General features: G+C 42.3%; 1 protein-coding gene across 2 annotated transcripts in view; it reads left to right on the top strand.

The window, feature by feature from the left end:
• PIGG (phosphatidylinositol glycan anchor biosynthesis class G (EMM blood group)) overlaps positions 1–12,884 on the top strand; it is a 78,521-nt gene extending 65,637 nt beyond the window's left edge. For both annotated transcript variants that reach the window (XM_064736359.1, XM_064736360.1), the window contains one exon: positions 11,516–12,884. In XM_064736359.1, the coding sequence (XP_064592429.1) occupies positions 11,516–11,741 (226 nt within the window). In that variant the 3' untranslated portion in view covers positions 11,742–12,884. The remainder of the gene's footprint in view (positions 1–11,515) is intronic.
• Positions 12,885–20,333: the final 7,449 nt, after the last annotated feature.

Consider the following 20,333-nt stretch of genomic DNA (forward strand, 5'->3'; position numbering starts at 1 on the left):
TTTAGCCTGGAAAAAAGGAGGCTTAGGGAAGACCTTACCTCTCTCTACAGCTGCCTGAAAGGTGTTTGTAACCAGATGGGGTCAGTCTCTTCTCCCCAGCAACAACTGACAGAACGAGAGGACACAGTCTTAAGCTGCGCATGGGGAAGATAAGATTAGCTGTCAGAAAAAAAAATTCACTGAAAGAGTGATTGGGCACTGGAACTATCTGCCCAGGAGGTTGGTGAATGCAACATGTCCTTAGACATGTTTAAAGAAAGACTGGATGTGGCGCTCAGTGCCATGGTTTAGTTGATGAGGTGGTGTTAGTTCATAGGTTGGACTTGATGACCTCAAAGGTCTTTTCCAACCTAGTTAATTCTGTGATTCTCCCTAAGTATCCCTCTCTTTTCCCTTTGTTATCCCTTTCCCTTTGGCTCTGTCATTTGCCTCTTCTACTTTTGTTCCGTCACACTTGCCCTTTCACAGGCTTCCCACACCCTTTTCCTCTCTGTGTGTCTTTTACCCATGTGTGGTGCACCTATCTGTCTCAACAGCTTCCCTCTCAGATGCATCCTCCTCACTCTCATGTGTTTCCTCTCTCGCATAAATTCTGCCTGTCATGCTTACATTATCTCCCATGTATGCTTTTTCTTGCTTGCTGTTCTCATTCTCTGGCACTGCCCTCTCTTACGTGTATTGCTATTCTCCATTTTTGTCTTCCTTCCTCTCTTGTGTGCTTTCTGTCTCATAAAATTACCCTTCCTGTTTGCACTTTCAATGCCACTTGTGCTTTCTGTCTTGTCTAGTGTCATTGTTCCCTGTCTCGCTGTCACTATACCTTTGTCTTGTTCCTTCTCTTTTTCTCTAGCTTTCTCTCTCTCCTCATTTCCCTCTTTCTTATTGTCCTCAGTTCCCCCTTACTTCTCTCTTTCTTCAACTTCCACCCTCTGTCACTTGCCTCGTCTTTCTCACACACTTTCCCAGCAGTATATGATTAGCAAATCCTTCTCACCTGCCGTGCCTCTCTGTCATGTGCTTCCCCATAACTTTTCATGATTTATTGATGTCATGTTCTGTTCACCTTGCACTTTCTCACACCTCTTCCCCATCTTCACCTCGTCCATATTCCCTCTGTCACACACATCTTCCCGCATGCACTCATTCAGTTTTATTGTCTGTCTGGTATGTGATTTTTGTCTTGGACGTGCACTTTGTGCTCACTCTCTAATGCTTTGCTTTCCTTGCATGCTTTTTCTTCCCCTTGTGCTATACTGTTTCCTTTTTTTATCTTGTGTTAAGTCTTTCTCTTTCACTAACCTCCTCTCTCACACATTCTCACCTTTCTCACATTTTTCCTCTTGGATTTCCCTTTTGCTTATCCTTCCAGCCTCTGGCTAATGCTTTCCCCCCCCAGCTTGCTACCTCCCTCTCTATTGCTCTCTGGCCTTGTCCCACTTGCTGCCCTTCACACTTCCTCTAGCTTTACATTTCTCACAGTATGTTTCTCTCTCTGTCATATGCCCTTACTGCTGTCCTCAGTGTTCATGTCCTCTCTCTTGAGTGTGCATTTTCTCTGTCTTGGATGCTCTTTGACCCCTTCGCTTGCATGTCTTCACTCATTTGTGTGTATCATCTTTCTCTTGCACACCGTTGCCCTCTGTCCCTTTGCTCTTCTGCTGCCCCCCTTTCTTGCATTGCTATACAAAGCACACAGTTCTCCTCTCCTCTGCTTGTACTTCTCTTACTCCTACTGTCAATTTCCTGTGCCCCTTTCCTCCCTCTCTCTCATGCTACCCCTTTTCATCTTTTATTATCCCTTTTGCTTTCCCTTCTCCCGTCTTTCTCTTTCTCTTTCTCTTGTTTTGCTTCCCTCTTGCATGATTTCTTGTTTGTCTCCATCTTCCCCACACTTTTCCCTCTATCATGGGCTCTCTCACTTTGCCACCTTGTAGTTTTCTCCCTTGCATGCTTCATGTCACTCCCTTGCACTTCAGCCCCTGCACATGCTATCACTTTTGGTTGTGCTTCTTGTGTGTCTCTCACTCAGTAGCACTTCTCTCACTGTCTACTTGCTAGTTCCCTCTCTCTGCATTTCTCTCTTCCATAATTTAATTCATCTTGCTGCCCCCTCACTTACCCTCCAAAATTCACCCTAACACTCCTTCTCTTGCTTCCTTACTCTTGCCTCTCACACACCTTGGCACTCACTGGCATACACAGGTTCTGTCACTCCCACATGCTCCTTACCCATCAGTCTGTCTCTCCTGGAGTCTTTCCCTCTCCCTTCACCCCTCTCTGGACATCCCTTCCCTCCCACCCACTGTACCTTTGGCTCCCCCTATCAGACATCTTTCACCTTCTTACCCTCTTTTACTTTTTCACACACTCTATCACTTTCTTCCTTGCTTTCTCACACTTGCCTCACAGAGCTTCTTCCCTTTCTACCATGCTTGTCTTGCCTCCTGCTCTTCTGCATATGCCTTTCCCTATCCCTATGGCACTCCTTACATGTTTTTTTCCTTTCCTTGTGGGTTGTCTCACATATTTTGTTTCTCTTTTGTACTTCATTGCCTTTATTGCTTTCTCTTGACCACATTTAGTTTCAGTTGAGCAGTATCCCAGTCTCTCTTGCTTGTACTTTTCTAATTACTTGCACACTGCCTTTTCTTACCCATGTCTTCACTTGCTCTTTCACTTCCCCTCTTCTCTTTTGCTCATGCTTTCTGTCTCACTTTCACACATTCCATCCCTCTTTCACACATTCTATCCCTGTTTGTTTTTATGCTTTCCTTTTAGTTAATGCTTTCAATTCCTAGAATTCTGTATCATGGCTTTACCTTGTTGCATGTGCTTTTCCTTTGGTCTGCTGCAGTTTTCCTTGCTTGCTCTTGTACACTTTGCTCCCTTGTGTATGCTACCCTGCCCTCTCTGCCTCATACTCTGTTGTTGATTTACTCATTTTTTAAGTTTCTACTGCCTTGCATGCATGCTTTCCTTCTCTCTCTATAGTGTGTCCCCCTTTTTCTGCATGTGTTTTTCCTCTCTGGTACACTTTCCCCATCTCACAGTCTTACGCTTCCTCTCTATTGCTTTTACTTTCCCTCTCCTGGGCACGCTTTCCTTCCCTTATGCAGCCATTTTCCTCCTTTCCAGTGCTGACTTGGAAACCTTCCATCTCATTTGTGCACTTTCCTGCTCTGTCACATGCTTGTGATTCCACATGTGTATTCCTAATAAAATTATCTTCTATGTAAATTCTCTCTCATTTTTTCATCCATTTTCCCATGCCTGTCCCCTCTCTGACACCTTTCCATTCTTTCTGTTACACCTTTCCTCTCTCTTGTGCACATACTTTCTCATCTTTTCTCTGGCGTCCCCATATGCTCACACCCACAGACACATTCAGTGTGTTCCTGGTATGCTTTCCCTCCTTTACCCTGTTGTTTTTCATCTTTCTCCCATACTTCTCTCATGTACTTCTTTTCCTCAGTTTCTTGCTCTATTGTGTGTATTCGCTCTCTGACAGGCTCTTTCACTTTCCCATACACACTTTACCTCTGATTTGCTCAAGTGTCCCTTGTCTCTACTGTGGATGTTTATCACTTTTACACTCTCTTGGTCTTTTTCAGTCAACATATGTTCCCCACTTCTTCCTTCCTTCCTTCCTTCCTTCCTTCCTTCCTTCCTTCCTTCCTTCCTTCCTTCCTTCCTTCCTTCCTTCCTTCCTTCCTTCCTTCCTTCCTTCCTTCCTTCCTTCCTTCCTTCCTTCCTTCCTTCCTTCCTTCCTTCCTTCCTTCCTTCCTTCCTTCCTTCCTTCCTTCCTTCCTTCCTTCCTTCCTTCCTTCCTTCCTTCCTTCCGCCACTTCCGCCACTTCCGCCACTTCCGCCACTTCCGCCACTTCCGCCACTTCCGCCACTTCCGCCACTTCCGCCACTTCCTTCCTTCCGCCACTTCCTTCCTTCCGCCACTTCCTTCCTTCCGCCACTTCCTTCCGCCACTTCCTTCCTTCCGCCACTTCCTTCCTTCCGCCACTTCCGCCACTTCCGCCACTTCCGCCACTTCCTTCCTCCCTCCCTCCCTCCCTCCCTTCCTCCCTTCCTCCCTTCCTCCCTCCCTTCCTCCCTCCCGCCACTTCCTTCATTCCACCACTTTCTCCCTCCTCCTTTCCCTTCTGCAAATTAACAACTGCAATCTTCTGAAAGTTGTGTTCTGTCTGTTTACATTTTCTGTCTCAGAGCCATTACAATTACAGTATCACCAAAACTAGGGCATGAAAAATCCTGTTCTGATTTGTCTGTCTTCTCAGCTGGGGTCCAAAGAGGAGGAGGGTCTGCAGCTACTAATCAAGGTATCTTCATAAAACATCAGATTAATCTTGCAATTAATTACATTTTGTTCAGTGTTCCTTCTGCACTTAATGATATTAGCAGTGTTTCATCTTTTCCATCCTTGCAGAGGTCTTAGGTCTACAGATCATGCTGTAATCCATTTTGCTTCCCAGAGGAGGTATGTGGGGCTCTGCAGTCTTTATCCCAATGCTGAGCATTGCTCTTAAAAGTAATTTGGACAAAGCTGAATTACTAAGAAGTCCAACACTCCTATAAACTTGCCTAAGTAAAAAGTGTGTATAACACTTGGGCTTAGTAAGAATATCCCTGTGTAATCCCAGAAGGCATCTCATTGCACAAGAAGGAATAAAAAGTCTCTGAGGATGAATATGCTGTGCATTGTGCTAGAAAAAGCTGTGAAGAAAGTTGGGAGCAGTATTCTGATACAATGCATGAATGCACAGTTCACTGAAGAAATTATTCCATTGCCCCTTTCTCTTCAGTATTTTGCATATTCCTCCCTATTTATTCTGAAACAGATTAGAGCATAGTACCAACTTTGTTTCCTCTCTTAAATCAGCAAGAGCTGCGTGATGATGTTGGACTCTGAGTTGTTTATTGCTGCTACTCAAGCACAAGCAGAGTCATTCAGAAGAGCGCAGCTGGAAAGAGAGGGTCATACTTGCAGAGCTTTGCTTATATACCTCTCTATTGTCCCTATTATACCTCTTTACCTCTATACCTCTAATACCTATTTATTGTAGCAATGTTTCTAGATATAGCCTGTACTTTTGCTGGTATTGGCCTAGTCCTACTATTCTTACAAGTTTTTTTCCTTTTTCTCCATTACTTTACTGTTCTCCTCTGTTCCATGACCAACATAACTTCTTGGTTCTGGTAGCTATGGATAGGACTGTGTATGACATACTGTCATTCTGCATTTATCTAGGATTTTTCTATCTTCTTTTCTCACACCTTTTCTTGAAGTTAACAAATTCTTATTGAATGTGTGTATTACTGGGATGGCAGGAGTAATTTGAGGAGAGAACTGTTATTTTATTTAAGTCGTAAGTTTAAAAATAGTTACTGTAGTGGAAAAACACAAGAAAGAATTGAGTCTGCCCTCAGTGCAGAAGAGTGAGAATTACTTCACAGAACCACAAGACACCCCAGGTTGGAGATGCCCTTAAAAGATCATCTGGTCCAACCTTTTCTGGGAAGAGGAGCGTCCATGAGATTATCTAGCATGCTGTCCAGTCTTGTCTTGAGAATTTGCAGTGAGGGGAACTCTACCAGATCCCTGGCAAGATTGTATCTGTGAGTGATAGTTCTCACTATAGAATGTATCTTTTTCATACTGAGATGAAACCTCTCCCAGTGCTGCTTGTACCCGTTGCCCTATATTTTCTCCACCTGGTGAGGAAGGCATCTCCATCCTTTGTTGCCATCTTGAAATAATAAAGTACAGGAATGCTGTGATGAAGTCTCCCTGAGCCTTCTCCATGAACAAGAGACTTAACTTCTAATGTCTTATGTTGTACAATTCTTTCATGCTCTCGAGTCCTTCTTTAGAGCCCCTCCAGCCTGTCCATGTCTTTTTGGAAGGGTGGGGAACAGAACTGAACAGGTATGGCCTGACAAGCACTCAGTAGAGTTGGGATAACCACATCTCTCCCTGCTAGTAGTGCCCTCGAGAATGCAGCCCAGACCGTAATTTGCCTGTTGCTGCAGCAGTGCTCTGCTGACTTGTGTTTAGCTTGTTTTCCCTGGTACCCCCAGGTCCCTTTTGGCAGCGCTATTTCCCAGTCACATGCATCCTAGCCCACAGCCCGGGTGCAGGACTTTGTGAAACTTCATAGAGGTCTTGATCAGATCTCTCTGTGAGACAGCTCTCCCTTCTGTCCACTTCAACACCCAGTTTAGTGCCCAGCAGCACATTAGCAGAGGTGTTTTCAAGTCTTACCCTCTAGACATAATTAATCCAGAATTAATCATGTATTTATGAAAATGTTCAGCCATTTGGGGCTCAGTAGCATTCACTGTGATACCTTACTTGTGACTGACTGCCACAGTGAGTAAAAAACACAGATTACCACCTCTTCTGGCCTTGCTGGCCAGTTTCCTATCCACGCTTAAATAAATCGTGCTTTACCTTTCTAGAAGTGCCTTGTGTCACTGTCAATATGTCTTGTTATACTGGTATATTTTAACATGTTACATTTGAATTTAATTGAATAACTTGGACACTAACAGTCTGTGTTAAATTTCTTCAGATCCCATCTGTCAATAACAATTGTCGGATGCAATTTTTCTTTACACCTTTAGCTAAGGTCATGAAGAATAACTGTTTGTTTACAAAGATGGGCAGGAAATTGTGCAGATGCACCTTAATAGAAAATCAACCTGTGAATTTCCTTGTTTTTCCTTGCATGTATGACGCCGTTGTAAAATGCTTCAGGTTTTTTTCCTACTGGAAACTTTATGAAGTGGTCAGTGAATTTTGGAAGAATCATCACAGAAAATTGACTGATGCTGGGCTTTGAAATATTTAGGGTTTGTGTTTTGCTTGTTAGGGTAGTTTGGTTATACCTTGCTGCAGTAAAATCTGGGACAGTGTCAAAGGAGTAGACTGACTTGGTTTAGTGTTTTTTTTTGTTTTTGTCTTTTTTGTTTTGTTTTGGTTTTTGTGGGTTTTTTTGTTTTATTTTGTTTTTTGGTTTGGTTTGGTTTTTTCAGAGTTTTTTCAGTTCTTTTTTTTGTGTGTGTATGTTTTTGTCTTGGGTTCTTTGTGTGTGTATGTGGTTTTTTAGTTTTGTTTTGTTGGGTTTTTTTTTTTGCTTATTTTGCTGACATGAAGCTCACAGCACAACTGATTATGCCAACAGTGAGAACCAGAAAAAACATTGATACAATTCTACTTTTCATACTCTTGATGCTAGAATCAAGAGAATTGAAGTTTTAAGTCCTAATAGCTTTTTACAGCTAAGTCTGTGTGAGAACCTGCTGAATGCTGTACTACAATCCACATGTCCTACAGTCCCCTGTAACTTACTGCCACAGACATGATCTTGCTCAGGTAGTTGTGCCTTCTCTGCCTTTCTTACTGGGAAAAAAATGCAGAGGGCAGAGAAAAATCAGTTCTCCCCAAGTTCCTCATTTCCATGTCAGCAGAATACACTTTACAGCCCTTTTATCTTGCTGGCAAGCACCATTTTTGACATCTATCCGTTGATAGGGTGTGGTGACAAAAATCGTGACTTCATAGCATTAAAACTGTGGTTCTGATTGGTAGTTTCTACCAGAATTAATCATGTAAATTTCCAGAGGACTCTTGGTTCCTTTGGAACTGCTAAATATATAAAGTGTTTTTCCATGAAAACATGGGATTGTGTTCTATAATCTAAAATAGTGTTGTAGAATTATACTAAGTGAGAATGGGACATGTGGGAGAGATACAGCAAATTTGTTCTTGCTGCTGAACTGATTGATACTTGCTTAGATCAGAGAAATTGCAGATACACATTGCAGATACACTAAGATGATGGAGAAATTTGGAATGCTACGCAGCTTGTTTCTGAGTGCAACCCTTCATTAGTATGTATGGGGCAGATGAACAAAATCCTGAGTATTTTTCAGAGGGCACTAAACAGGGAGATCTTTGAAACTGCAGAATGCCTAGAAAGAGAAGTGCCACTTAATACTGTAGAAGATGTTAATACAGTAAAAATTGCCTTCAAATAGTCAAATTCAGGATCTCCAGTAGGAGATAACTTAGGCAGTGATGTTCAACTAGAAAAGGGGGGGTGGAAGGGCAGAAATGCTAGAGGGTAACTTGCATTGAAAGGACTCAGCACATTCACAGTGAAACCCTTCAGAGTGACCCTCCTCTTCCAGCCCCAGAAGAGCGACAATACTAGGGTATTCCACCTGCATATGCCTGCATGTTTCTATGCTGTTTATTTGGTATGGTGTGTTGGAAAAAGGGTTGGAACACTGTAAACACTGTAAAGATTGTTTTAAAATTCCTTGTGGATGCATTTGTAGGACTGTTAGTGGAGATGTTTTTCTTGATTTTTAAGCTACAAAACTTGTTGCCACCAGCTGCCAAGTATTCTGTACAACTATGAGACATGTTTTCACAAGAAAATAGTGGTTTGGGTTATTTTGTTTTGTGGGGGTTTTTCAGAGTGGATTTTTTTTTTTTTTACATTGTAGTTTTTTTTCTTTTTGCAAGACTTGTATTACTGAGTGGCACCTTAGAGATGGATTGAGAGGTGAAAAATTTGTTGATGGAACATCTACTATTAGGGTTCAGGATATCAAAAGAAGTGGTAAACCTATTAATATAACAGTTTCTTGGGCATATTTTACTACACATTAAATATTTTCTGTTAAGAGACAGTTTTTGCTGAAAGCCAATATTTTCTAGACCATACTTAATGTTTGCATTCTAATTGCAGCACGTCTAGTGATTTTAATCTGTAGTGTTCTTTGCTTCAGAACTCTCCAAAAACATTTTTTCCGGGATCTCACATGAGGTTTGGATATGCTTTGTCATCTGTAACACATATGGATCTCTCTTTCAAGTCCCCATAAGCTGACTTTCTAGATGAGATGATTATTAGAAGCTGAGTATTCCTTTTTGTTACTCCTGCATTGTGCAGAGGCCTTAATAGTGGGCTGTTTTTGTCATAACATGGAGGTAGTTTATACCTGTCTGTACTCTACTCCTTTAAATAATGAAAGGTATTAATTGCTGAAGAACGACTCAGTGTGGATTAGTTACAGTTTGATACTTTAGATGTGTCCTGTAGTCTTCCATTATTTTAATTGAAACAGCACTGAGAATTTGCAAGGTTATTCATTACTGGCTGGTCCAGATCATAAACATGAGCATACATGGGTGGCATCCCACAGACAGCTTTCTCTGTTCTTCTGGTGAATTAGTTTGGAGTAACTCAGAAACTGGTGGAACTAGTGGGTTGTCATGGTCATGTTATCAGTAGCTGCCTAATCCATGGATGCTGCCTTCCTTGTGGCCTAGAGATGCTGTGTGCACTGTGTCTGTAGAATGAGAAGAAGGAGCCCACAAAGGACATTGCAAATTTTGTCCCTGGCCAAAGTAAGAGAAAAGGATTATGATGTGCTAAGTTGTTGCCTTAGGATCAGGCCAGGTAGGTGTCACTGCTTCTGCTCAGTCACTCCAGTGCTCTGTCCGCAACGATGCGTGTGTGAACGCTTTCACCAGCTCTGAGATAAACCCAGTTATTCTGCTGCTGAACCCCACTAACAGTTTAACTTTGTGGATACAGTGTGCTTTTGCTGCCTTCTCTAAATTGCACCACTGAGTTATACAGCAAAACTGTCCAAGTTTTCCCTCTAAAGGTATGTGTCAGTGTTATCTTGAGAAGTGAAGTGAGTGCTGAGAGCTTTTCTAAGTAGAGGTATCCTGTAAGTAGAAAACAGTTAGCTGTTTTTATGATATCAGAATACAGAAAGAATTGGATCATTGACCTGGAGGTTCATCTATATGATCTATCAAGTGCATTTTTTAACTCTAGAAAATATTTTTAAAAATGCGTGTTTGTCTGACTGGAAAGCCATTTCCTCTGTTTATTCAGTGGTCATCTGACTATTACAAATACTATTTTACTACAAATACTGTTTTAACTCATATCAGCATCAAAACAGCTAAGACTGAGTGAACTGAACTTTGTTTAATCTTTGTGAATAAAATCAGTTATTAAATCTAAAGTTGGTTATTTACACAAGCTCACTGAAGATTAAGATAGTTATGCAGAAGCAAGGAGCAGTCTAATTCACTCACAAGTCTCAGTTTTCTTGGCTAAGCAGCAATGGCAATAGTTTTCTGTGAACGGAATATATGTTTTTCAGTCATTCATGCCTGCTGTTCTTGATTTTAAAACTCTGCTTTCATTACCTGTTCTTCCTTCTACTGAAAGCCTTGGGAATTTAGATCTTGACTTCACTTGAAAACACGGCTGTATCCAAGTTATTTTTATTTTAAAAATAAGAAGTTTAATGGTTTATGTAAAATACTGCGTTCTGTAGCTTACTTAGTCATAAGTAACTAATTAACATCTTGCAGAAGTGCTATAGCCATGTTAAATTTTTATTACTTGGAACAAGATTAGAATTAAAAACTGGGAGGAGCAGAACAGATTCTCAGATCAGGATTTCGCTGTAAAACATATCCACTCTTTGCCAGTGTGTTCTTTTGGGAACTGCTTATGTAAAATATTTTGATGGGGAGAGGAAAATGTTCGCTTATTATTCCAGTGAAATAGTTTTTTCCTTCCTTTTGTCTGAAGGGGTAAACATCTGAATTTAGTGTGAATTAATCTCAGCAGATGTATTTTGGGGAAATTGGACAGGGGCCAACCCAGCATTGCTTTGAGTTAGTGCCTCAGGAGAGAGAGGACAATCAAAGTGCAGAAAACCTCACTTCCATTTTCATCTGACTCTTGTCACCCACCAAAATAATCAATGTGGCAAATATGGTCCATGTAAGTTACATGGGGCAGACATTTCTTGGGATGCAGTGGACCCAGCTGAGCTAAGCACCTGTGACAGGAATGCAGTGTATCACTCTTGTGAGCCTTAGAATATGGTATTTGGAGAATGTTATGTTAGTTAGCTTTGTGAAGCTTTCCAATAGCACGGTTTTTATGTTGTTCTGTACAATGTTGCTGGCTACAGGGGCAGTGGTGCACTCTGACAAGTTTAATGCCCTTTATGAGGGGGCTGCATGCTCCATCTGATTGTCTGTTGAACTGGTTAGAAGCTTGTGAGAAGTACTGTTGTCCTCTCTTCCTCCTACCATTCAGGTTTGGTGGAATGGCACTATAAATCCAACCGGAGACAAAGCGGTCTTGAAACTGCTTAATGGAAACTTTGACAATTAGAATAAAATGCATTAAAGTACAAAACAATCTAAGGTTGAAGTGAACTACTGGGCACCTTTATTGTAATCTATGCTTACATCTGATGTACACGTTATAGGATATATAGAGGTGACAAGAACAAATTTTATTGCTTCATCATTGCATTAACAATCAGTTTTCTAAAACAAAGTGGAGATCTCTGAATACTCCTTGTGCTGTGAAGTAATGCTGAAGAGGGGAGGAACTCAGGTGTCTTTTCTGAGTTTGCCTGAGAATGACGTCCTGTGTTTTGTTCCCAGGAACTCTGCAGCAGTGGGTCACGGCTGTTTCTGCTACGCTCTGATGCGTTCCATCCCTGTTGCCATCTACGTTGTTTTGGTGACAGGTCTGCGCTACCACCTGTTCATATGGAGCGTCTTCTCGCCAAAGCTCCTCTACGAGGGAGTGCATGTGTTCATCACAGCTGCTGTCTGCCTGTTCTTCACAGCAATGGATCAGAACCACTCCTACAAAGTGCAAGACTGAAAATGGGTGTGTGGTGTGTGGTTTTGCATCGCAATGTCCACTGTGCCACTGGATTGGAAGAAGGAAAATACTGGCTTTAAATTGTTGTGGAGATTTTGAAGAGTAAATTGTTAAAAGAGTTGTTTATTTTAGTCAAGATCAGTCTTGTGTTAAAACTGAGCTTGCTATAGAAATGTTGAATTGAAATAAACTGTCTTTTCAAGGATACCTTTTGTTCTATAGCTGTCATTATAGCACTTTCCAAATAACAGAATGGTGATATTACATGTTTTGAATTTGAAAATGTACATCTTGATATAAATACAGACCAGTGCCTCGTAGGCACAGAAGAAATCCTGTGTGCATATAATTTTTTTACTTTCTTAGACTACAGAATCCTAAAAATGTGCAGGATTTCTAGGTGCTGTTCAAAAGATCCTGAATCCATTAGCTTCAGGGGATTTTTGTGTTTGTTTTCTTTCTAGAGGATGCATTGAAACTTTTATTGTACAGACATCCCAGGTAAGAGGTTTTGTTTTGCATAAGCAGCAAGTATTTCTGTTTAAAAGCAGCATTTTTCTTTGTAGGATGAGTGCCATCATTGTTTGTAATGGATTTCGATTTGCACTTCAGACACTGAATAAGAAACACTTATGGTCTAACAAAGTAATGAATCTTTTATGGAGTCCATTCACGGCTAAAATGTTGTTTCTTCTTATCAATGTATAAATGATAAATCAGGTTGGTGCTGCTATGCTGAACATTTGATCATGTTTTCCACACATGGGTACAGAGTTTTGGGCAGTAAACAGGAAAACAGTTTAATGGATTAAGTTAGCAGCAGAATAAAATGTGTAAAAGGTGTGTTTGCAGTTTGCATCACCACCCCCCTAGTGACCTGTCTAGCCATCTCACTTGAATTAATTTCTGTAATTTCTGTAATTGCTGTAATTAATTTCTAACAATGTTGTTTTTCCTTGGTTCTGTAAAGAAGATACATGTAAACGACTATACTGACTGTCAGTATTCATGTGGGGTCTTTTTACTTCTTAGTTTTGTCCATGTTTTGTCCATCGAGTTACTCTATATTTGAGGTATATCAGAATAGAAGCAGATGTTTTAACTTTTGTTACAAATATGGAAAAATAAAGCTTTCAAGACCGATATAGCTGACAGCACAGTTACTTTTTGTCTCATGTTACAGATAATGCAGATCTCAAAATGTAGGCCTTTAGTTTTTATACATTAATACTAGGCCATCTTGATTACTCATAATGAAATATTTTTTCAGGCTAGAAAACGACTAAAATTTTCAATATACTGCCAGCATATTGCTCATTACCTGAAGGAGAGAATACTCCATCTTAATGTCCTTTACTGTGACCTGCTGGAAGATTGAAAATTAAATACTTCTAATAAATCAAATTTTACTGGCAATTATGGTTATTTGAAGCAGTTTGTATTTGTGAAAGTGCATCTACCATTTTCCCAATTCTCAATTTTTTTTTTTGGTTACCTGCTGGCTAGCTGCCATTTTGGCATTATCAACATATTCTCTGTTTACTTACATTGTTAATTTGTAAGCATTCCTCCCTAAAATTCATACAGATTATGTTTATAAGACATTTAAATCAGTGGAAGAGGTTGCTAATAAAGAGATGGAAGGCATAGAGCAGAGCTTCTGGTGAAAGAGTCCTAAAACAATGTGGGATGACATTTACAAGGTATTTTATTGCTTCCTTCTGGGTTTGTGTTTTTTTGGTTTGTTTTTTTTTTTTTTTTTTTTTGTTGCTTTTTTGTTGTTTGGATTTTTTGTTTGGGTTTTTTTAGAGTTTTTTTTGGTTGGTTGGTTGGTTGGTTTCTTTTGTTTGGGTGGGGTTTTTTGTTTGTTTTTTTTGTGGTTTTTTTTTTTGCTTCTAGTATATCTCTTTTATCAAATAGTGGAATCTAAACTATTGTGTGTGTATTAAGATTGAATTTTTTTCAGATTACTTAGTTAAATGATCAGTGTCCCCCTTCTCCTCTGAAGTTGAAAGATGTCCAGATTGGATATAGGATTAAATGGCTTGGGAAAGCTGTTACTTAGGTCTTCAAGACCAGGAAAGGGGGGAGGAAGGAGAAGAGACTGCATCTCTGTCTCAAGTCAGCTCATGAGTTTGCATGATATATGAAAGAAACATGGTGCTCTCAGCTTCAGAATCGACATTTCAATTCTTTTTCACCCTTTCCCTTTGGATGTAGGCAAATGAAATAATGCTTCATGAGCTTGTGGGCTGTAGCAATGCAAATCTTAGGCAGTGAAGGAATGAATTAGTTCCTGCTGCAGGCAACCAAGCTTTAACTGAGGGATTATGTTACAATAATTTTATTTTTAATCAACATGAAGCAAATGCCTGAATACAAATTCTTATCTCACTAGTTAGTTGTTGCACCTCACTTCTTGTCATGTTCAGCATGTTTTAAACCCGCAGACAAGGAGACAAGTGATGTGGGAAGCAGGAATGCTACTGGGGATATTTTTTGCCATTCTGAGCATATCAGTTTCTTCTGTCCATGTCACCTGTAGTCCCTGCTCCAGTGTGGGATCAGACTGGAATTCCTTGGTAGTGCCCTGTGCATAGGCATAGACTCCTCCTTTAAATACCTTCTGAGCAGGGATGTTTTCTCTGTTTGGATAAAATTTTGCCATGTTAAATATTTCTGCTCAGCACCTTTACAGACAGTGCAGCCAGTTACTGTGGGTTACTGCCTGCTCTGTTAGATTTCACTAGGTCACCACCAGCCAGCACAACTCAAAGCTCCTAGCTGATGTCTGGTCTGGTCCCATGGATTTGCAATGGTGAAGCTTGAGCTTCATTCTTGTAAATGAATTCAGGTTTAAGAAAAAATATTAAATCTATTTGTCTTTCAGGTACTGCATAGATGTATTTCTGCTCTCTAGGAAAAGAAGCCTCCATTTTCCCTGCTTCTATATAAGCCAGCACAAAATCCGCAGTGAGAGCCCCAGCCTTTCCAGTAGGCAGGACACCTGTGTTAGGCCACTGTTCCTCTGTGGTTCTCTCTGTAAGGGTCAGGGCAGTTTCTGGAATCTCTCACATCAGGCATTTGCAAACTAAAGATCCAAGATTTAGCTCCACAATTGCACAGTTGCAGAGGAGAGGCCACAGTTGCAAGATACCATGAAAGACTTCCTCTGAAAGACCAAAGTTTTCCTGAGTGCTTCACCAGCAGAAGTAGGGGAAGGGAGCTGTCATCCCACTGGTCAGTGGGGCAGGAGAAGGAGCTGGCTGATGTCATTAGAGGCATCCCACTCTCCTGACTGTGAAAGACTGTGTTCAGGTGATGTTTGTGAGGCTGGCATTGCACCATCTAACAGAAGTATGGAAAGTCTGGGAAATAGCCTCTCTTCAGTCCACAGGCGGATAATACAGAGGGACACTCTTTGCCAAGAGCTAGATGGAGGGAAAATGACTGAGAGGGAGTTTGCCCAATGTGTTTGGCCCATTGGTACTTGATTTCTTCTTTTAAGAGTTGACAGACTCTGTGGAGAAGGGAAGACCGTGGATGTTGAACAACTTGAGCAAGGCCTTTAGCAGGGTGTACTTGGGAGCCACATGTTGAGTTAATAGATGAGTAGGCTTGAAGGATGGACTGGATCTTTGGGCTCAATGTCTGAGTCACTCTGTCTCAGCCTTGTTTGTCAGAGAAGAAGTGATGTGATATTAGGGCAAGGCACTTTAGGATTGTTCTTAAGCTGGATGAGGGGAGAGACCAGAGCAAATCTGGAGATGGTACCAAGTAGGGGGACTGGTGTATATGCCAAAGGGAGAACCACCCTTTGGAGAGAGCTTGGCACACTGCTGACAGCCTGCGGTACGGCCTGGCACATGTCCCTGGCTGGTGATGGTGCAGGATGGTGCCCACAGGCTGCTGAGCAGCCCTGACAGCCTGATCCTGTTCCCCAGCTCATCACTGTTCAAGGAGCAGGCGCACGCACGTCTGCATGGACGGACAGTGTATTCAGTACCTGGCCTAGATCCCAGTGGCCTGCCTTGCTGCTGTCAGTCAGACAAGGGAACCCCAGGTTTCCTGCTTCTGTTGCTGGTATACAGACCTTTTCTCTTACGAGTGAGCCCAGCTTGAAGTTTACTGCTTGCTTGTTCATAAACATCTATCAAGATTAGAGGATGCACTCAAAAGAAGTAGGATTTAATGAGAGTAGGGAACACTCAGCAGTGGTGAAGTGAAGGACACACACAGAAATACGCATACTAGAGGCCTGTTTATACAGAGTCAGCACTTTTTCTCTACATTTTCCTCTGCTTTTCCATGTTTATTCTTTTCTGAGCCATCTTGGTCCTTCCTTTTCTTGTCCTTTTGTCTCTTCCCTAAGTATTACATAATGACTTGCATGTTCTATCAATCCCGTTAAACACACATCATAAATTTTACTGAATCCTGAAGTGCTTTTCCCTGTGGATCCCATGAGTTGTGTGCTCCTCCAGGCAATAAATTCCTTGAGTCTGCAAGGTCTTCAGGAGGAGACGTTTCTTTTTTTTATTAATCCTGGTGTACTTCACACCAGGGATAATTGTCCAGCTGCTTACTAAGTGATTATATTGTCATCTAAATAAATTAGTATAAATTGCTGATTGAGCAATTAGGATAGCTGAGATCCTCAGCAAGTCCTTGCCCATCTGACCTTTGTGCAATCATGACCAGTCTGTTATCACCTAACTTCACAGTGATTGGTGCCTTGTTTCAGCCTGGGCATGAGGATGCATCAGAGACCTTTTGGCTACCATCAGCTCCAAAGAGGGAAGGCACAGAAGTGAATTTTTCTCAGAGGAGGAGAGGAAGAGCTTCAAAGACAGCAGGCACAAGCTGGAGTACAGGATATTTCCAGGAGTTCAGGGGACTCTTTTCTTACCTGTGTGTTTACTGTGGGGATGAGCCCCAGGTGTCCACCCTGGGAGATCTTCCAGCACTGAGGCAACCTCATTTAGTTACCCCCACTGTGTGTTGGAAGTTGTACTGTGTGTGCTCTGAAGTTCTCTTCCAGCCAACATTCAGCAAGGATTCTGTGTTTTTATTGTGCTTGAAGCCGTCTCTGCAATTTCTTACTGACCATTTCACAGGTTACATCCTGAAGTCAAAAACTTTGTAATTGATTTCATAATTAAAAAAACCAACAAAAAAGAAAATGTCTGTGTCATTTAAAAAAAAAAATAGATAAACCTCACAGTTGAAAATTGTTACTAGTTTCTGTAGCCATGCATTTACAGCCTAGTTGTAATGTCACCTGCCCGCCAGTGCCTCTGTAGCTTGAGTATTTCCAGACTTGATTGCAAAAGGTTCTTCATTCTGTATTGTCTCTGTTATGATTCAGATGGTTCCCCAAAGTGTTCAACTTGCCTATCGGGCCTGAAGTGACACTTGTGGCCTGACTGTGATTTCTGCAGGCCCATGTTGAGTATGTTTGGTAGGACACACATAGGCTACTAATTTACTATTTTCAGATTGAGAAATAGGCCTGTGGACATTAATTCCTTTTGTTTTCCTGATGGGGGACAGAGGGTCATCCCAAAGAACTTGTTACCTGTCCCTCAACATTTGGTGAAAAGCTTGGGTTGCCATGAGGAATAGCCCTGTTCCTTCAGCTGTCTCTCCTACTCAGTATAACACTGTTGTCCTCCCCACCTGCAGGGTGCTGAGGACACATTTTCCGTGTGATACAGTGGTTAAGGTGTAACTCAGTGAAAAGTTCAATCTGTTGCTCAAAGCACCACTGTTTTTGCATAACATCATTGTCATTTGAAGAACTAAGGATGCCAGCCACTATACATGGGCCTTAAGCATGGTACTTAGTCTCAAGATGAGCTATACATGGCAAAACTTTAACCACCTAAGCCTTTTTTTGACCTCTGACATTTCCACTGCAGTGTGTTGTATTTGCTGATGTCTGCTGCAAAGGCTACCTGTGATGCAGAACCTGACACAGTCCCATTCAAATGGGACCCAGCAAATATGCACCCAGTGCTGCGTGTTGGTGTGTCAGTCACCAGCAGGAAGACTTGAGGTCCCAAACACTCAGAAGACCCTGCACCTGTTACCCTGAGGGCTGATTCTATCTGTGTAGGTAGGAAGACTTGAGGTCAGCTTTACCTAATAGAAAAAAGCCCCGAAAAGCTGATGTCTTTGGAGGCAGAAGGAGTTCCCAAAATAGCCCTTCTTGGTGTTAGGCTTTTGCTGACCTGCAGAGTCTGTTAGTATGGTTAGTTAGAGGTCCCTGGGGAAGCTGAGTCTGTGGTTACAGGGACAGTACTGGAGAGCCATGTAGTGTCTGGCTTGCTGGTTTGGCAAGTTTTTGTTTGTACTGTGCGTAGCTTTTTGTTTTGGATAAATGTTTAAAAGAGTAGCATGGCTGGAGTCAACCCCCATAGCAGTGAGTGGCTTAGGAGTGGATGAACTGCTTCTTAGATTTTGCTTGCACATGAACAGTCAGTGCTTGCTTGCACATCAGTGGTCAGGCACTTTTGGCAGTGGCAATGAAAGCCTAGTTCTTCCACAAAAGCCCTGCTGGAGGGGCCTTGTCAGTGGAGTAAGGTTCCCTGATCCTTTCCTTTCACAACTGGAACACAAGACAACTGCTGAGAAAAGACAGAGGCCTGTTAGAGAGGATTTTCACAGCTGGAGGTGCTGTGTTACGACTGGAGATTTGTTGTCCACAGCTCTGACAAAGACGTGCTTCTGGGAGCGTGAACATCTCCTTTCTGCTCTGTGAGGCAGAAACTCTCCAACGTTGCGTGTTTAATGTTGCTCAACAGTGTGCCACAGCACATAAGTAGCGGCTTCCCTCCTGCTTTGCCATAAGCGTGAGGGCAGCCCTGTGGAGATCCACGATGGGAGGGAAAGGGTGGCACTGCCTCAGAGACCCCAGCACAGCACAGCACAGCACAGCACAGCACAGCACAGCACAGCACAGCACTTTGTGTGGTCACTTGCACTGAGGTGCCTGCAGTGATAAATCCTTTGGTGATCAGCAGCATGGGGCACAGCTTTGGTTTACAAGGCGCGGTCTGATGTGTGCAGCGTGTGAAAGATGGATATGCGGAGAGCCATTCTCAGCTGTGTGTGATTAGGATCTCCATGCCTGGCAGGTCTGGGTGCACAGAGGGCAACCCAGGGAACCCCTTTAAGGGAACTGGAGTCATTTGTGAGGCTCACAGTGGCAGACTGAGAGGATTCCCTGGTGGGATGTGAAGAACATTTAAGGGAAAGTAGAGCTGTGGTAAGGGATGTGCAAGGATGAAACAAAATGGTAGTTTTTGAGAGCAATGATGTTGAACTTTTCTGTTGAGGGGTAGTTTTTGCAGGGTGGGCTGTGTTGTCAATGCCATCTGCCTTAAACACATGAAGCAACACATGAATGCCATGCCTTTCAACACATGTAGCATTTCTGAGTGAGCAAAAATAAATCCCTTTTATGAAAACACCAGAATTTTAAAAAAGGGAAAAACCAACTAAGCAAACCAAACCCCAAACCACATCAAACCAAATGAAACGAAATGAAACCAAATGAAACCAAACCAAACGCAAACTAGAAAAACCCAATCACAATAATCAAGACAGTTGTCTGCTTGGAACCAATAGTTTAGCTACATATAAATTCACAACAGCTGATTTCCAATAGGCTTTGATTTCAACATCCTACTCAAAAAGTTTTGCTAGTGGAGAGAAAGAGGAACAGAAGGAAATAAAAAGTATGCGAGTGACTGTATCTGTCCTGCTGACCTGTTTAAATCAAACCTGGAGAAAAACAGAGTTTGCAGGATATTCTGAGTTTCCATATCCCTTGGCTAAACATCCACAATGTCTAATGTAGAAAGTTCCCAGGATAGGCCTCTGCTACTACCCTGACTTCAGCAAGGCTTTTTACACTGTCTCACATACATCCTGGTAGGTAAACTCAGGAAATGTGGGTTAAATGAACAGACAGTGAGTAGTTCTTATAAATGCTTCTTATAAATTCAGTGGATCAAGAACTGGATGAAATGGCAGAGCTTGGAGGGTTGTGACCAGCAGAGTAGAATCCAGTTGAACACCTCTAGTGGTGGCATTCCCCAGGGATCAATACTGGGTCCAGTCTTAATCAGCTTGTCTATCAACACCTTGAATGAAGGGATAGAATGAACCCTAAGCCAGTTTGCAGATGATGCAGAACTGGGGGGAGTGGCTGGCACACCTGAAGGCTTTGCTGCCCCTCAGAGGGACATTCATGGGCAGGGGAGCTGGGCACAGAGACACCTAATGGGGCTCAACAGGGGCAGGTTTAGAGTCCTGCACTGGGGAGGAACAGCCCCAGGCACCAGCACAGGCTGGGGGTGACCTGCTGGAGGGCAACTCTGTGCAGAAGGAGCTGGGGGTCCTGGTGGACAGCAAGCTGACCATGAGCCAGCAGTGCCCTGGTAGCCAGGAGGGCCAGTGGGATCAGGAAGGGCCTGGGGACATCAGGAAGAGTGTGGCCAGCAGGTCAGGGGAGGTGATTGTGCCCCTCTTCTCCAGTCTAGTGAGGCACATCTGGAGTGCTGTGTCCAGTTCTGGGCTCCTCAG

The sequence above is a fragment of the Zonotrichia leucophrys genome, chromosome Z (genome assembly GCF_028769735.1).
Source record: "Zonotrichia leucophrys gambelii isolate GWCS_2022_RI chromosome Z, RI_Zleu_2.0, whole genome shotgun sequence".
NCBI classification, from domain to species: Eukaryota; Metazoa; Chordata; class Aves; order Passeriformes; family Passerellidae; genus Zonotrichia; species Zonotrichia leucophrys.